The 20005-nt window shown below is 36.5% G+C and overlaps 1 protein-coding gene across 14 annotated transcripts in view; it reads left to right on the top strand.

Annotated features, from left to right (window-relative positions):
- The window catches only part of cacna1ba (calcium channel, voltage-dependent, N type, alpha 1B subunit, a), a 189851-nt gene that overhangs the window by 86341 nt on the left and 83505 nt on the right, over positions 1 to 20005 (top strand). For all 14 annotated transcript variants that reach the window (XR_012405930.1, XM_073950451.1, XM_073950450.1 and 11 more), the window contains 1 exon segment: positions 17941 to 18056. Coding sequence is in view for 13 of the 14 variants with exons in the window: in XM_073950451.1 (XP_073806552.1) it covers positions 17941 to 18056 (116 nt within the window). In the remaining variant the exon portion in view is untranslated.

Raw genomic sequence — 20005 nt, 5'->3', positions numbered from 1 at the left:
TATAGCTTACAAAGCTGGGAAAGAAATAAATAAGTGCATGATTACCATATTTCTAGCATTTTAAGTTTTAACATTGTTTAAACACTTTTGGTAAAATATTGCTGGTTACAATTTAAATCAGGCATGTATTAGCATGGACTAGTAGTTTTCCAACATGTTTTTTAGGGGTGTGAACCTACGCTGGTCTCAAGGTTCGGTGTGGTTACGATTATCATGTCATCAATTCGGATCAGTTCGAAATCTCTGTGCATCACGGTGCTTTGATGATGCTTTCCATGCTTAATTATATTTATTTCTTCACAGCACTAGAAATATTTTTTTATCAAAATCTATACTTATATTTATTTCTATATTTAGATTTATAATACAATTTTGTCATGTAATACAAGCAGTCAGACATATGCGCTTTAATTTTACCTGCTCAAAGAAAACTCTCTCTTTGAATGTTTAAAACAAAACTCAAATACATGCACAGAAGAAAACATGAGCATTTGGAGCAAATAAACTAATGTAAATATTATCCCGCTTACTTTCGAAGTGTTGTCTAGCATGTTCTTGCACCCCTATAATTGGTCTGTCTTTACCCGCTCATCATAAAGGGGTGCTCTAGAACCGTCAGCGCTGTTCACGGATCTATTACTGAACCGATACTGAATTGTCTGTGCATTGAAGAAACAAATAATTATGGCACCCCTAATGTTTTATCAAAGTAATAATGTTTTACCAAGACTCTAAACTGTTACCTAGTTTCTAACATCACATTTTTATTATGTTAAAAATGACCAACATGTTTTAGGATGTTACTAACATGTTATGAATTATTAACATATTACAATATTTGTAGCATTTAGCATTTTACCTTGTTGTTAGCATGTTGTTAAACTGTTCTAGTCTTTGCTAGTAAGGTCAGTTGAAAAAGCAGTCAAAACACAGAAATAAGCTAAAGGACTGACCTGAGTTTGGTGGCGCTAACTGACATTAGATAAAAAACTTACTCTCTGAAGAAAAAGTTAAGAGTTTATTTTGATCGTCCCTATTGCACATTTTGTTGACTAATAGTTAATTGTAACTACATGCCAATGACCTATCATTTGAGTATTAGTCGACTGTCTGTTTAATATTTACTGATACTGCTCCTTTAACACAGTTAACTGACTATAAGAAACTTAAAGTACATGTCAACTTACACTAACTCAAACCCCAACCTAACAGTCTACTTGTAGGGTGCTTTCACATCTGTTCATTCAGTTCGGATCAAGGGCAACAAATGGTAAATTGTAGCATTTTTCTGTCATTTTTGGGTCCTTTTTACACCACACTGTTTGCTTTGGTCCAAACTAGTTGAAAAGAACGAAAATGCAGTAATGTGACAAAATCCTCATCACTCATTGGCCAGATGTTATTTAATGTATTTCCTAAACTGCTTTTTGATTGGTCAGAATAAACATGTGGGAAAATGCCAATGGAACTCCTGCAAGTAAACAAACCAGCAGACAAAAGAAAGAAAATTAATCAATGAACATCTCTTTAGACAAACTATACATTTCGAGAATAAATCGCGGCTTTAGCTTGAAAACAATGTTTTGATGCATTGCAAACATCGAAGGCACATCGCAAGTCACTTCAGGAGGCATGAATAAATTTAGCTAAACTGAGACATGGTCATCTTTTGGAAATATTGCCAACGATCCATCAGGTGATGTTTTAACCTCTCTCTGCGTTTAACCTCTGCGTTTAAAACTGTTGGTAAAGCACCGTCAACAAATATTTTTCCTCCACACCTCATAAGATGGAACAGCGCATCGGACTATGGCAGCTGCATTTGTCCAAAAAGGCGCAGGCGATTTGGTCTGTTTTAGTACTGATCATGTTCTCACCACAAACAAACTGCTCTAGGGTTCGTTTGAAAGCGTACTGAGACCACTTCTCCAAGGAGGGCTCGGAACACTTTTTGGTCCGCTTTTGGTGTGCACTCAAATGTGATTGCTACATTCACACTTGCCCAAACGAACCGCATCAAGAGGAAAAACTAACTCTAGTGCGATTCAACCAAACTAAATAAGTCAAATGTAAAAACACCCATAATCTAATGAGAATTAGTTTGCATGTAGATGCAATGTAACTGAATTTCAACAAAATGCTTCAAAGGGACCATCAAAATAAAGTGATACCAAAAGTTTCCTCAAACCAAAATAATTTACAATAAACAGAAGGAATAGTAATTATTTTTTTTAGTGAGACAGTTTTAAAAATGTATGATTATTTTGAACTAACAGAATTATTTGGCTATACTGAATTTCTTTGCATTGTAATTAGTCTGTAATTAACAATTGCATTGTCTGTTTTCCTGTCATTCGCACTTGGTTAATTCATTTCAATTTTCAACTGATCTTTTTGAAAGGAATCCGTGGTATGAGCGTTCTACTCTTGTCTCAGAACCTCATGTAATGCACTTAAATGAATGAATGATCTACTTTTGGAATTCACACTTTTGGCTGTCCACTAACATACATTTAAATAATTTGGAGCCAATACAAAGTTTTAGCCATTTCAATTTAAACTACAAGCAAACAAACAGCAACTCTTTAAGATTACACATCTTAAAGGGATACAACATGGTTGGCCGGCTCTTCTAAAATAGATGGCCTTTCCTAACCAATTGAAGGTCCCATAAAATTATTTCTGTTCAGCAAGTTGGAATCAGTGCACCTACAGCTTGAACATATCCAGAGTAAAAGCAATGTTAAGTGCAGTAGAGCAGACCAATTTGATATGGCAGCTTTATTTTGCCAATGCAGTGTTGGTCACAATTAAGTTTTTCCTCCATCAATCATGATCGAGCCAAAAGATCCATATACAAAACAAATAACAAACACTTAGACTAAAGCATCTTTATTTTCCCCTCATGGTCTCTCTCTCTCGCTAACACAAACACTGGTTTAATGGAAGGTCTGTGGATAAATGTTTTGTGGTGATCTGTATAGCGGCTGGTGGGATTTAAGTTTATGATTTCCTGGAAGTTCTCAATCTAATGTTCACTATTTCACTGAATGGCTTATCATGTCTGTGTTGCTGTCGTGTGGCATTAAGTACTTGTTGTTACTTCTTCAGAGGATCTCTAACATGCTTTGACATCTCTGCTTTTAAGGCTTAGTTGACAGAGGCTCATTCTGGTGTGCTGGTGCTGGTGTTTGTCTCTGTGTGTGGAGTACAGTAATCAGAGAATGACAGGAGAGCTGGCAGTGGGAGAGTCTTTGTCTTCATGCTTTATCTCTGGTGGCAAACATATGGTGAAAATTTGTGAGCTAAATTCTCACTTTTTGTGAGTTTCACTGAATCTGCTGTTTTGATGGGAGTCACAGCACACAATGACAGTTTAGTGGATGTAATTAAGTTAGGACACCCTATTAAATCACATGTTTTTTTTTCACATCAGGTAAAAATACAACAACAACAACAACAGCAACTTTTGTATATGGTCCTTGGCAAGTCTTAAATTTTAGAAGATAAAACACCAGATGAAAAATGTGACATGGCATATCACGGCAAGGCAAGTTTATTTATAAAGCACATTCATACACAATTTAATTCAAAGTCACGCTGTGTCATTATTTATTTAACAAAACAAAAGAGCTAAGATATAAATGCCATCCATGGGTGACTCACAAAATTTAAGAGCCTAAGTGCTGGAGTTTGTATTATTTCAGTGTAAAATAATAATCACAGATCTGATTTCTCACTTTTTATTTATTTATTGAGATGTTATTGAGATTCTGGGGAAGACGTTTGAGATTGCTATAGGATATTTTTTTAAAGGAGAAAAATTTAATAAGACTTTATCTGTCGCTTCTGTAAATAGTCAGTGTATGTGAGTAAGGCTTTCTGCTTTAAATGCTGATGAATTTGCTTCTCTTTACCTCAATGCTCAACCCTCCTTCATATCTCTCTCTGTCTTTCTCTCTTAATTTTCATGCTCTCTCATCGTCCTTCAAGTAATATTATCATTCTCCACTCTGGCAGTGTGAAATGTATTTATTTAAAGCTGTTTTTAGCTGTAAAGGTGAAACAGGCCTTCAGAGACACTCATCTTGAGAGGATTTGCATAAAGTTTTTTTTTTTTTTTTTGCAGTTACTACTGCCAGTAGATGTTTATGTACACAGCACGTTCAAGGTCTGTGTGTATGGAAGTGACAGGATATTTTTACAGAGACTCTATCTGCTTTAAGTTCTCTAACAGTGTATCTGTCCTCATGGTTCAAGAGTACTGTGCATTCAAGAGAGCTGCACAGCCCCCAAATTATCACACTTCCAAAGGCTTTTTACAAACTCCTGAAGTGTGAAATGTCTACACACCATGGGCCACGAAGGATGATGGGAGCCCAGGAGCAGATCTAATTAGGCTAAAATAAAGTGTTACATAAAGACATGGCACAGTCTTATTTTGCCATGTCCTTCTTCTTGTACTTTAAAAGCAGATGTATTAGAAAAGATTGTAAAGGAAAATATTGTCACATTCTCCGCATTGACCTTTCAGTTATGTCACAAAGACTTATATTTTAGTTTTATTGTAAAAGCTGTGCGTTTTTGAGTCTATATTTGTGTGATTCATGGGTGTTTTCGATTATTTATGCTTAAATACACTTTTTTTCTGATTATCAAAATAAACTCCATTTAAAATACTTTATACTTAGACATAATCTTGCTTCATATTCTGTAAAACAAATAAAAACATCAGATATTTACAGCAAATATTAAAAATGTGGTTAACAGTAAGTTTCCTTAATATATGGTGGATATCTGTAAATTCACTTTCTCAGAATTCCCTGCATGACACTTCACTTTTTATGCTCTTTTGTTGACATTACTATGGTTCTTTTTATTTATTTTTCTCTTGGGTTTGCATTACTTTGCTGTTTTTATGTGTGTCACCATGAGGGTGTTTAATAGTTGTGTAAATGACACTATGCACATTCTATGTATCAGTACTGTATGTTTCTCAGCTTGTGGGAACATGTATTTGTGATGAGGATTGGTTCATTATATGACTTTGTCATCAATCTATGTTTATGGTTGTCTGTGTTAAAAAGTTATGTTGTGTAGATAAAACATTAGTGTTCATTCATTCATTCATTCATTCATTCATTCATTCATTCATTCATTCATTCATTTATTTATTTTCTTTTCAGCTTAGTCCCTTTATTAGTCAGGGGTTGCCACAGCGGAATGAACCACCAACTTATCCAGCATATATTTAACGCAGCCCTTTCAGCCGCAACCCAACACTGGGAAACACTCATACACTCTTACATTCACACACATACACTATAAGGCCGATTGAGTTCATTCAATTCACCTGTACCGCATGTCTTTGGACTATGAGGGAAACCGGAGCACCCGGAGGAAACCCACGTGAACATGGGGAGAACATGCAAACTCCACATAGAAATGCCAACTGGCCCAGTCGGGGCTCAAACCAGCAACCTTCTTGCTGTAAGGTGACAGCACTACCCACTGATCCACCGTGTCACCCTAAACATTGGTGTTTGACCAAAAATGAATGAAATGCATTAATTTACTGTACAATTTATACATTTCTTTTAGGTTCTTATTATATTTTTAATGGGTAATATCTGGAAACCACAGCTGCCTTTTTTATCCTAAAATTTTACAGATTTTTTAATAAAAAGGGTAGTATCTAATTGATCTTTTAATACTCTGCACCCCTAGCAGAAATGTACAATTTTATTAGTGTGGTCTTTTAGTTGTCCCTAAAACTCGTTTGGTCAAGGGGTGACCAGGCCTTTTCTCATTATGCTCCAAAACTGTGGGATTCTCTCCCAGTTGTCATTGGGAATGCAAATTCTTCAGAAATCTGTTTTACCCTTATTTTTTTTTAAATATATTTTTATTATATTTTTTTAGGTAACAGTTTATGTAAAGCACTTTGTGAAATTAACTTTTAAATGTGCTATAAAAAATAAATGTATTACTATTATGATTAATAATAATAATAATAATAATAATAATAATAATAATAATAATAATAATGATAATAATAATAATAATAATAATAATAATATACTTTTAGGGTGAGTGTATTGTGGTGTCACAGCATACATCCTGTGGGCAGCTTTGTTGTTTATTTGTGTCAGTGTGATGCACTGGATGCCTTGGTTGTGTGTATGTGTGCGGGGGCCAGAAGAATAGTTCACCTGTCTGACCATAAAACCTTCAAAGGAAAGGACCATTGTGAGGCCTCATGGGGAGACGAAAGGACCTCCCCTGTTTGGGGTTGGAGGTGGGGTGGGCAGTAGTGTCATCCTCTCAGTGGGTCATTGGGCAGCAGGGTTCCAGCATGAGGCCAAATCAGAGCCTTTTCATCTTGATCACTCTCTCCTCACAATGGCGTTTTGACCCTAACTGTATGAACAGCACTTTTAGGGAGTACAAGTACCAGAGATAGTTAGTTAACTGGTATATTGTTCATATTCAAATTGTGGATTGTCAAATTGTGTTGATGTTTCACAACATTGTAGACAATGCAAAGTTATAAATTGACAAGTGTGAAACTGATAAAGAATATATTTACATTAAATATTAAAAACATATTTACATAAAAGTGTCCATTGTTCTTTTTTAAATATTACTTTTTAAGTATTGTTTGTATAAGCTTTGAAGATCAAAGTGTTGTGTAATATATTCGGATATGCTAAAGAAGATATGCTTAAAGATGTTTCTTTAAGTGATTGAATGAATGTTTTGTTTCTGACAGATTGTTAGCAGTGGACCAAATTAGATCAAAGTAGACTGAAAGAGTACACAGAAAGGATGGTTTTAAAGGGGCCAAATCATTGAATGATCTATTTCAGGCACAGTAAGAAGAGAAGTGATACTACATTGTACAGTTTTATTAGCCCCCCTGAATTATTAGCCCCCCCCCCCCCCCCCCCCCCCCCCGTTTAATTTTCCCCTCAATTTCTGTTTAATGGAAAGAAGATTTTTGCAACACATTTCTAAACATAATAATTTTAATAACTCATTTCTAAAATGGATTCATTTTATCTTAACCATGATGACAGTGAATTATATTTCACTAGATATTTTTCAAGACACTTCTATACAGCTTAATGTGACATTTAAAGGCTTAACTAGGTTAATTAGTTTAACTAGACAGATTAGGTTAATTAGGCAAGTTATTGTATTACAGTGGTTTGTTCTGTAGACTATGGAGAAAAAAATATAGCTTAAAGGGGCTAATAATTTTGTCCCTAAAATGATAACAATTTTAAAACTGCTTTAATTCTAGCAGAAATAAAACAAATAAGACTTTCTCCAGAAGAAAAAAAATATTATCAGACATACTGTGAAAATGTTCTTATTCTGTTAAACATCATATTTTCAAATATATCCATTTACAAACTCTTACCAAGAATAGAACAGAAGATAGCTGACAATTACTTTAGTCTACAATAATGATAATTTAATATCATGAAAATTCAAAAAAAACTTTGATAATTTAATATCAAAGAAAATGGGTCAGGTCAGTATCCTCAGCAGTAAATAAATGGAGAACTTTTAAGCAAATGTTACTGTAAGAAAATTAATTAAATAATATTTTTAAATAAAAAGTTGTAAAAAAAAATTATCGAGATGGATTGTTGGTGATTTTATGAGTGTTAATGGTCCAATTGGGTAGCGATATATATGAAGAAAGTATAATTAAAACCTAAAAAAAATTAAGACCTACAACACAACATTTCAGTATCACTGAAAAAAGTGTTGCATGCAGAACTGTTGCAAACAATTTATTTGTGTTGAATTTAAACAAACAAATTAAGTTTAGTAATGTTCAACTTAATTTGTTTGTTTAAATTCAGCCCAAATAAATTGTTTACAACCTATTAACATAAAGAAAATGAGTAAATCCAAGGAATCGTCTTTGAATAATTTTTTTCAGTAAGATTTTAAGGCCTAAAATTTATCTTTTGAAGTTTAAGACATTTTAAGACATTTTAAGACTTTTAAGACGTTGCGGATACCATGTAAAAGCATTTTGTTGTCTTGTAGGCTATTTGTGAGAATTCACACATAAAAAGACACTTTACTGTTTTGAACAATGTCTCACTCCTAACTTTCTGACCAAAATCATAGACTATTTGGAGTTTTTTTTTCTCTACCACTACAATAAAAAAAGCTTTTATTTATTTAGTAAATATCACACTTTTAACGATCAAGCTTTCAGTCAAATTAATGACTGATCCTCACAAATATAACCTCACAATAACAGATGGGTGTGCAGAAAGTAAATCACCCATTCATGTATATCTCAGAAGACATTTTACTAAAACACCCAGACATTTAAGCTATTAATCGCCATTTACAGCGATGTGCACTTCACAGACTGCCATGCCAAAATGACACATCTGTTTAGAGAAATCTTGCTACTCTTTAATTCCAGCAAGCAGAATTGAACAGGAGGCTCAAAATCAAACTGCTCTATTAGCATTTCTTTCTTCATTTTTGCCCACAAACGCAGATGATGTAAAGTGTCTAAACTTTGAAATCTGAATCTTTTTGGAAAAATGTAAAAAATGATGACAATGACATTATGACAAACCCAGTAAGCATATGAATCTCTTTTAGATTCCATTTTACTGCCTCAGGGATAACTTGTGGATGTCTTTTAAAAAATATTATGACAAGTCTCTTGCATAGTTTTAAAAATCCTGCTGTCATGGTCCTGACCTGACAGTCTTGTCCGTCCTGTCATTGTTTTATGTTTCCCTGTTTGTCCTGTGCTTGTTTACATTGCTTTGCCTTAATTTGTGTTGGCCATGTGCTGCTCTTGTCTTTCCACCTTGTTTTCAGTTACCCCATCCTCTTATTTAGACCTTACATTCACACAAACTACGAATCTGCCTTGTTATGGACTACAAAACCCAGTAATGCACCACACATACACAACTGGTTCCTGATTCTGGCTGATTACAATCTCACAACTGATGGTGCTTTTGGACTGATTACTGCACTATAAATACAGCACACTAACACACAGTTGTTGCTGAGACTTGTTATCTGTTCAAGTGACATTACAACATGTTTCCTTTGTCTTGATTTAACGTGGTTTTGATGCTTGCCTTGTTTATTTGTTTATTCCTGTTTGCTGCATGCCTCTGACCAATCTGCCTGCCTATTGACTACGAATCTGGATTGACTGTATACATCTGTTTGCCCCTGTGTAGACCATTCCTTGCCTGACCATTCTAATAATGCATGTCGATCTGCACCTCTGTTGTCAGTGTCATACCCCTGGTTACACTAGCCTTGTGTCTTGCCTGTTCTAGATCTCTTGTCTAGTTATTAATATATTAATATACGCCTATAAACGTGCAGCATCATAGCTGCTTTTTTTAATCCGATCAGACTTATTTTCAGGCTGACTGATTAAGATTTGACTTCTGGAAAAACTGAGGATCTGAAGTGTTTTCAGAAAAGTCTGCCATATTCATCAGATGTTTAGCCACAGGTCTTGGCGGTGCTTGGCTCTGAGACTAGGTTGTGACAGGAAGGGCACCTGCTGGTAAAAACAAATGCCAGAGTAATTGGTGGTTAATTCCACTGTAGAGACCCCTGATTAAATAAGGGAATAAGCCAAAACAAAGTGAGTGAGAGTCATCTATATTGATGAAATACAGATGTCATGGTACAGCTATATTATTCAATTACACCAAAGTAATGTTACATTCAAGTGCACATTTTAATAACAGTCTGTTCTCCTTTGAAAAGCACCATTTAGGCATTGAAAAAAGATGTTTAAAAGCTTTTTTGTGAAGGATTTGATTAGATTTGTTGTGTATGGGGCGATTCACAACTGTAGACTGTTTCTCTTGGGCTGAAACTTGTATTTACAACAAAATCGCATGTAATTCTAACAAAATTGAACCCATTTCTGTGCTTCTGCCTCTCTGTGTGTGTGCTTTGTATGCACAAACTAGTCAGGTTTATTTAGAAGGTGTTGCTTTTATGCTGAGACAGAAGTCAAAAAAACTCAGTGTATACTTTGTGAAGTTGTGTGAGTATATGCATCCATGGGGTTATGTGTCAGATAAAGAGAGAAAGAGAGGCTGCTGCAGAGTTAGTCTGTCGCACACTCACAAACAAATACACACACTTTCACTGTCACCGTCACACTGCCACTGCAATGCAGCGAGGAGAGCCGAAGAGGAAATCCTGGCTTTTTAAGTTTACCTAAAAACTAAAACAATGTCATCATTTGCTCGTCTGTTTATTGTTGTTCCAAACGTTTATGACTTACTTTCACTTCTAAAATCATATTTATTAAAACATATTATCTTTTTTTGTCCATAAAATTGAAGCCAGTGGGGGACTTTCATTGTACAATATGAAATAAAATACATTTACTTTTATTGACATTTATTTCAATAATATGTCATTTTTTCTTATCCTATCAGCTATTTTGGACATCCAAGATCAAGGCCTGTCTACTAAAATCGGCCATGAAATTTCTTTTCAAAGTCAACTGCTTGTCTCACCTTTTAATGATATACTTCACATTAGCAACAACATCTTACAACATGAACTGTCCCATAAATGTTGTTTCTTATTCTTGAATAGCAATAGAATTAAGCTTTAACTTTGAAATGTGTTTACACCAGTGATTTTAATATAAATTAAAAAGTTAAATTATTATAAATATAAGGATAGCTATATTTGCTTACACATCAGCAAATTGTATAACTGAGCCTTTTAAATGTAATGAAAATACATGTACATAATACTGCATGATCTTTTTTTATTTTTCCTAACACACCAAAAGATAAACAGATGCTTTTGACTAGATGACATTCTTCATTGACAAGAGAAGTTATATATACTTATTTAAGAAACTTATACAAGAAACAATATATACTCCTGAACATTGCTGTAACCAGCAAACAACCTCAGCACACATTCCTAGTACTAATAAATGTATTGAAATAAAAAAGAAAGTGAACTTTTAAGAATGCAGGATGTTTCAACCACTTTACTACCACTATCCATTCTGAAAGAGTAACTAGTAGTTTTCCAGATATCTTCCAAAAGCTGCTTTGAAAGGAGTTTATGTTTTGCAAGTAGTGATGAGCTTTTCAGCAATTGTGTTCTGCAAATTTGTTGCATTTGCATGAATTTGTTGATATAAAAGGCGATGCAGTGGCGCAGTGGGTGCTCACTCGTTCAAGCTTAGGTTGGGTCAGTTGGCATTTCTGTGTGGAGTTTGCATGTTCTCCCCGTGTTTGTGTGGGTTTCCTCCGAGTGCTCCGGTTTCCCCCACAAGTCCAAAGACGAGCTATAGGTGAACTGGGTAAGCTATATTGTCTGTAGTTTATGTGTGTAAATGAGAGTGTATGGTTGTGTCCCAGTGATTGGTTGCAGCCGGAAGGGCTTCCACTGCATAAAACTTGGCGGTTCATTCCTCTGTGGTGCCCCCTGATGAATAAATGGACTTAGCCGAAAAAAATGAGTGTTGAAATAAAGCCCATATAACGATGGTTAACTTTTCCTAAATGTGTATATATTTAATTCTAACATTGTTATTTGATTAAAATGACAAAATACAAGAATTCAAAGTAGTTTCACCTTTAATGTCTCTATCGGTTAAATTGCACCTTGCATTTCAACATCCATTACTTTTTCCTGTGCTTTTCAACCTGCTTGCCTTTGTTGCTGAGCAATTTTCTGAAACACATACTTGTAACTTTCTGACAGCAAAAACATTTCAAAGACAACATTTTTACTGCAGCAAAAGAAATGCACTCTCGCTTGCCAGACAAATCGACACACACCTTTGGGGCAGTCCAACTCATTATATTAATACAGTACAGTCTAATATGAAGTCAGAATGATCATTATGGTCTTTCTAGTACACTGTAAAACCCAACAGTCTACTTTATCAAATGAAATGAGTGTAGTTAACTCTAAATTTACTGAAAGTTAATTCTACTTATTGAAAAGAGTTTTGAATTCAATGTTAAAGTTAATGAGTTAATTAAGTATCTAACTACTTCACCTTAAATGGAGTAAGTTCACAGTACTTATATAGATTAGTTTTTGACCTCAAATGGTTTGTAGCAATCGTTTGCCCTAACTTATTGGGTTTTGCAGTACTTGGTTGGAGTTCTCCTCATTTATTTGGTTTTACTTTGCTCAGATTGCTTCGTTTACTCAAATGGATTAAGTTCACAGTGCTCATTAGGATTTGTTTTTGAACTTAAATAGTTTGTTGCAATCGGTTTCTTCAAATGGTTTGAGTTACCTTAACTTATATATTGTTGTTATAGAATTCTGCAGTTGGCTGTCTACGTCTTGCTATTTAGCTGAAAAAAATTATCAGTAGCTTGTTGTTGTTTTGTCTCTGTTTCTAAAATAATGGCCCATTCATTGTTGACACCTATCTTTTAAACAAACTAGGACAAAACAAAAATGTGCATGTATGCACAGTTAAAAAAAAATGCATTCTCAAGCATTAACTCTATATTCCCAGATGATTACGTCCATCACATTCTGTCCACCCTACTTTTATTTTTCTGCCTTTTTTCTTTGCTTTTCTAGCTTTTTTCACCTCCTCTCTGTAGATTCTGCACCTGTTAAAGAGTAATGGTGGTCCATCATCGCGCTCTCCTCTAATTGGCGTGATAACAGATGGCAGGTTGTGAGGGGGCACAAACACTGCATTTTTCCCTCCTTAGTGCTTCTCTATAATCATGTTGCAGTGAAAGCTGTAATGTTTATGAAAATGAGTTGGAATCGTTTAATAACCAAGTCAGGGTGAAATATACCTCTCAAAGGCAATGCATGGCCGTTTCTCTTGGCTGTAGATGCAACTATTGTGACCTGTGAGCCAAATCTAATCAGGGTATCATTGCACAGTTTCTTCTTACCGTAGATTGAAATGTAGTAATATTAGAGGGAAAGAGAAGAGATGCTGTCATGGAGGATACATGCACCATATATCCTTGTGAAGCTTTAATATCGCTTGATTGAACTATTTTGCTTTTGGCAGTTCAACTATTTTGTGTCCTTAAAGAGCCCATATTATACATGAAATAGGGTCATATCCTGGTTGTAAGGGTCTCCAACAACAGTCTAATATGCATGCAAGGTCAAAAAACACTTTCATGGTCTTATAATCTACATTTATTTTTACCTAATTATCCCAGCGACTCCTGTATGAATCGTCCAGTGATTCATTTGTTCCCAAACCCCTCCTTAGCGCGGAGCTAATCTGCGCTGATTGGACCGATGACAGTCTGTCGCGATTGGTCGACTGCCTTCAGTCAGAGAGGGAAATGGCCAATAGCTAATCAGCAATTTAAAAAGTAATCACAGTTCATACACGCTCGATAGTGCAGACGTGGATTTTAGCTGCCACACTATGGCGAGTGGATAGTGCCACGGATAACCGAACGAAGGAGACAGTCGTGTACTGGCCATACCACACACACACAAAAACACACACACACCTCCGGATGACAACGCTCCCGCTTCCGCCCGCACCCGCCAGGTTTTAGCCTGAGAACCCGCTCCGTTTTCTGCCCGCCGCGCCCGGTCCCGCTAGAGCGGAGAACACAACCAAAAATCACCCAGTATACAGTCCAGACAGCCAAGCTGTCGTTCGTTCGTTCGCTCGCTCTCTCTCTCTCTCATACGCGCGCGTGCGCACTAACACACACACAAGCACCACGCAGACTCTCTCTTTCTAATTCGCATAGCAATATCCGTGATATTGCTAGACAGCCCGCTCCCGTCCCAAATTAAACCCGTTACCGACCGCTCCCGCGATTTATTCGGAAATTTATTCCCGCGGCTGTCCCCGCGCCAGATTTCTGCGGCGCGGGAATAAATTTCCGAATAAATCGCGGGAGCAGAACTCTAGCACGGAGCTCCATAAACAAACAGCACGCGTCGCGTTTTTAACGTGACTTTGCACGCGATAAGATAAAATATCCAGTTAACCTGATACAGTACACGCGGTTACAAGTAACAAATCACAACTAAATACATTTGCAAGCTAGAGTCAACGAGGCAACAACTTTAACCGCACGTACTTACACTTGAGAAATGGAAGAAACCCATCCTGATGTCCATCAGTAAGTTACTGATCCTTCCTTTAACAAACGCAGATGAAGTATTCTTTGTAGCATGTAGCTTCCAGAAGTTTCCAGTAGTTTCCAACTGCTTGGCTATAATGCTGAGGTTTCATCTTTGGGTAGAGACTCAATATATCCATCTGCAATGTGACTTCAATCGACCGGCATGTTTGTGTGCGTGTGTTTGTGGGTGTGCGTGTGTTTGTGGGTGTGTGTGTGTCTGGGTTACTGCGTCAGAGGGCGGGGCCTCAGGTTTGAAATCTCCCGGGTTTGCGCGTGCACGTGAAAAACTTTGTTTCGTTCGTACGTCATGGCGAAACACCTAATGAGTCGGTATCAAGGCGACTCGTTTGAAGCACTATGAATCGACTCTTTTATAGATGAATCAACAGTTTTAAACACTGTATTCTTACAGATTTAAGCCTTAGCTGGATACTTCACTTCACTTAGAGCTGTGTTACACACTACATGGAGGGGAATTTTCAAAAACCCATAATATGGGCTCTTTAAAGCTGCAGCTCTGCCATCCTCATGTAAAATTTAAAAAAATGTCACTGAATTTCTGTAAAGGGATTCAGATTATCACTATATTTCTTATAAACTAATTACACATTATGGCTATATACATATATATAGATAGTTCTGAAAGCAAAAGAGGGTCAAACCTGGTACTTGCAAGGTGTAATAAAGTGTCTAATATATACAGTATACACTCACCAGCCAGTTTATTAGGTACACCTAGTACTGGTTTGGACCCCTTTTTGCTTTCAGAACTGACTAAATCCTGTGTGGAATAGGTTCAATAAGGTACTTACATGTTGTTGACGCCAAATTCTGACCATCTGAATACCATTTGAATGTCGCAACAGAAATCGAGACTCATCAGACCAGGCCACTAAGAACAGGAAACTAAAGCTACAATTCACATAGCCTCACCCAGGGCCGGCCCAAGCCTTTAGGGGGCCCTAAGCAGAATTTTATTTGAGGCCCCTTTGGTGCAGACAATATGATAAATTATTGTTAATCCTTGATTATTTGCACACTTTAAATTTAAAACACGCGCCATCAATTTTATTTGCTGTAGCTGTGTTGCTTACATTATAAAATATGCTTTTTTTTCTTGCATATACTTTTTGTATTTTCTAGTTCAAATATCTAAAAAATCACTCTAAATCAAAATCAAATTAAATCAAGAAGCATTTTCGACAGAAAATCTGTCTAGAAAATGTTTATTCTTTAAGATTTTTTTTACATATTTGGACTAGAAACAAGACAAAAACAATAAAAAGGAAAGAATTTTTGCAGTATTTACCAACTGTCAATGATTCATAGTACATGGCTGTGAAATTTGATCACAAGAAAACCAATCATGATATATAAAAAGTTTTGCAAATGAAGGGTAAAAAATGCATCAAAAAGTTATAAGATGCATTTCTTTTATTAAAAGCACATGTTTACAGTATTGCAACTGTGTAAAAAAGCACACAACTGTTCAACAAGCCTTTAAATGTCACTTTAGCTGTATAGAATTGTCTTGAAGAATATCTAGTCAAATACTATTTACTGTCATCATGGTGAAAATAAAATAAATCAGTGGTTAGAAATGAGTTATTTAAACAATAATGTTTACAAATGTGTTGAAAAAAATCTGCTCTTTGTTAAACTGAAATTAGGGAAAAAATAAACAGGGGGCCTAATAATTCAGGGGGCTACCAATTCTGACTTCAACTGTGCATGTTAGAAAACAGTTAAAATAGCAATTTATTGCTTTCTAGTTTTCTGTAAACTAAAGACATTTATTACAACTTGGCCAACCTATTTGATGTATTTTATGCATAGCCCTGGTTTATTTTTAATCATGCAAAATTTTGCATTGCCAGTAGATTAATATATTTTCTTCAAGAACAGTAACTGATTGGAATGCTCAGAAAAGTGAGCACAGACTCCTCTGAGCACTTATAATGCCTCCAGCAGTGGAGAACATTAGTTATTTACTCATCAATTTAAAAAGATAATTATTTTTAAGTTTTCTTTTTAATTTATCTAATATTTTCAGCAAAAATACCATCTACAAGACTTTGGAAAGGTCTGCAAGGGTGAAATAAATGAAAAACCCTTCAAATTATGTGTTCTTGTCCTATTGATATCTTTATATATTTTGGCGGAATTAAATAGTGTGAGCCCATATTCCTGTATGAAGTTTCACAATTGCAATCGCTCATCTGTCAGTGGTTAAAAAGGCTGGTGCGTCTTTGATGTATTGTTGATCTACCATTATGGGAAGAGCCACCTGGTGGCAGCTGGGTGTACTGCAACCACAGCGGTAAATGGCTGCAGTCAGAGTAGATTAATTAATTCATATCTTTTGTACATTTAGATAAATATCGATTCTTGGCGCCAGAGCATATTGATATATTTGCCCCACCCATGATCTATAACCAAACTCTCCAACAAACTAAATTAAAAACGAAAGTTAGTAATTTCATGCACTCTTGGGGGCCCCCTGGTGGCCATGGGGCCCTAAGCAGCCGCTTAGCTCGCTTATGGCTTGGGCCGGCTCTGGCCTCACCAAAATTTAACAATTCCTTAGCTGACAGGAGTGGAATCCGGAGTGGTCTTCTGCTGCTGTAGCCAATCCGCCTCAAGGCTGGACGTGTTGTGTGTTCAGAGATGCTCTTCTGCACTCTTTTGGGGTGTAACAAGTGGCTATTTGAGTTACTGTTGTCTTTCTATCAGCTCAAACCAGTCTGGCCATTCTCCTGTGACCTCTGGCATCAACAAGGCATTTGCGCCCACTGAACTGCCGCTCACTGGATATTTTTTCTTTTTCTGGCCATTCTATGTAAATCCTAGAGATGGTTGTGCATGCAATTCTTATTAGTTTAACAGTTTCTGAAAAACTCAGACCAGCTCGTCTGGCACCAACAACCATGTCACGTTCAAAGTCACTTAAATCACCTTTCTTCCCCATTCTGAGGCTCGGTTTGAACTGCAGCAGATTGTCTAGACCATGTCTACATGCCTAAATGCATTGAGTTGTTATTGGCTGATTAGAAATTTGCATTAATGAGCATAAATTGTACCTAATAAAGTGGTCGGTGCATGTATCTATGTCTGTATTCACACACACACTACGGACAATTTAGCTTACCCGATTCACCATGCTTTTGGACTTGTGGGGGAAACCCGTGCACTCATAGGAAACCCACGCGAACACAGAGAGAACATGCAAACTCCACACAGAAGTGCCAACTGACCCAGCCGAGGCTCGAACAAGCGACCTTCTTGCCGTGAGGCGATTGTGCAACCCACTGCGCCACATGCTGCCCGTAATGCATTACCATTAGTTTTATTTTTAACATACAGAATAACAATACCTTACTTATCTATATTGAGTTGAGCTGGAGGAGAAAGCATTTCAACATTTCAAACCAAATTGCCCACTTCAGCTTTAAGTGAGGTATAAACTGTAGCCTTTTAGTTCTTTTCTATTGATTCTCAAACATTGATTTTTTTTCACAGCTCTTGCAAATTTGGACACCACCACCTTTTTTTTTCTTCTAAATCTACGATTTCTTTTGCATTTCTTTTATTCAGTTTTGTTTCTCATTCAGTCTTATGAATAGGGGCATTTGTTTTTGTGGATGCACCACTTTATTACAAGATTCACATTTTTAAAAACACACATGAATGCTTTCACACACAGCCTGTGCTATAAAGCAGGTCTCCCCTGATTCCCGTGTGCAGTACAGTGTGTTCATGGATGTGTCTGCATTTGCTTTTGTGCCCACAGGGAGTTTGCAAAGGAGCGAGAGCGTGTGGAGAAAAGACAGGAGTTCTTAAAGCTGCGCAGACAACAGCAGATCGAAAGAGAGTTAACCGGATACCTGGAGTGGATCTGCAAGGCAGGTCAGTCTCCCAAATGTGTCTCTCATCTACATTAAAAAATGATCTATAATGCAAAGAGGTGTTTGAACACAGACGTGTGTCCACAGTGTGTTTAAATAACCAGATAATAATTATAAAAATCCAGTCACTCTTCTATTTTAATAATCCCCCTAAATCATAAACAGTCTCTCCAAATGCACATTTTAGATATTTCACTTAAGGCCAGTATATATTTCCATGTTAAGTCCATACGGTAGGTCAGGCTTGCCATCGCACACCATTTGCCTTACCCTTAATCGAACCCTGATACACACCTTTAAAAAATTTAACTACACATCATAAAGATGTGGAGTACTAGAACTGTGATTGGCCAGCTTGGTAATGACATAAGGTGTGGGTGGGGCCGAGAGCTTTGTAAGCGGAGCCTGGCTGATGATGGAAGTTATTTTGACTCCTCACACTGTATAGCCATTTGACAGACATTTTACTTTTTATGGAAAATGTTTGCATAATTTTACTGACAGCTTCATTTTTATTTGGAATAGACAACATATGAGTACAGAGCAGTAACTTGGTTAATGATCTGAATCACCTTTACTTCATAGCAACTGCCTATATTTCTTCACCAACTATTCAGAAACATCCTGGTGCATCTATAAATTGCAACGTCTTCCTCTCCATCATTATCTGACTTGTCATTTCTGTCATTTTGGCTTCATGTGATTCACTTGTTTAGTTGTTTCATGAGTGTCTTTACCTTTAACTTTTAGATTTAGTGGCTAATTATTATAAATTCGTTCAATCTCTTTTTCTACAATTTAGTATGATTTGCTTATCCCCCAATGACGGCTGGGTTTAGGGGTGGGGTTGGGTGCCATGTCTCCTTTTATAAAATTATACATTTTCATACGACTGAACTTGTACGAATTCGTACAAATTAGCCACTAAACTGACAAAACGAAAAGTAGTTAAGTTTCCTCGTGAGATCAGGCTGGACTAGCATGCAAAGGCTCCTCCCTCTTCTGGAAAGCAGAAGCTCATTTGCATTTTACCCTTGGATGCGTACATTCACATTGGTCTGATCAGTCTAGGTTGGTCCCTGGAGTGTTAGAACACACCGATCTGCTTTTTAGCAATGTCTGTTACTGACCCAGAGAAAGATTCACATTGATACAACATTTTAATGTTGTAAAATGGATGCTGATGTCTGTGGAGAAGCAATAATATTTGTTTTAGACCTAAAATGTACAATGTGCTTTATTTACATCAGATAAATTCTGTTAGGTTACTAGAATGTATTTATTTCCTAGTTTAACAGCCACTTACTTTCATGCATTTCAAAAGACATTGTTGGCTTTACATGTTGTTAATCCAGCAGCTTTAATCACTCCACTATAATCTCTATTACCCATCATAAATCAAATAATACGAGCACTGTTAAGCTGTTTAAATGATCAAATACATAATCCTAAACTTATTTGAGAATCAGAATATCACGAATAATAGAAATATTTGAAGAATTCAGAGGTGACGCAGTGGCGCAGTAGGTAGTACAGTCACCTCACAGCAAGAAGGTCGCTGGTTCGAGCCTCGGCTGGGTCAGTTGGCTTTTCTGTGTGTTTATCTGTTCTTCCTGCATTCGTGTGGGTTTCCTCCAGGTTCTCCGGTTTCCCCTACAGTCTAAAGACATGTGGTTCAGGTGAATTGGGCAGGCTAAATTGTCCGTAGTGTATGAGTGTGAATGAGTGTGGATGTTTCCCAGAGATGGGTAGCAGCTGGAAGGGCATCCGCTGCGTAAAAAAATATGCTGGATAAGTTGGCGGTTAATAAAGGGACTAAGCCGAAAAGAAAATGAATGGATGATAAAAGAATCAGAGATATTTCACAATGTAATTAGGACTTTTGTCAATATTTGCAGAAAAGGGTCATATATACTGTAAACAAATCACTGGGCTCTAGTGTGTCACCTG

The sequence above is a fragment of the Danio rerio genome, chromosome 5 (assembly GCF_049306965.1).
Source record: "Danio rerio strain Tuebingen ecotype United States chromosome 5, GRCz12tu, whole genome shotgun sequence".
Lineage (NCBI taxonomy): Eukaryota > Metazoa > Chordata > Actinopteri > Cypriniformes > Danionidae > Danio > Danio rerio.
The sequence above is the reverse complement of the archived record's forward strand: the minus strand, read 5'-3'. Positions and strand labels throughout refer to the sequence as shown.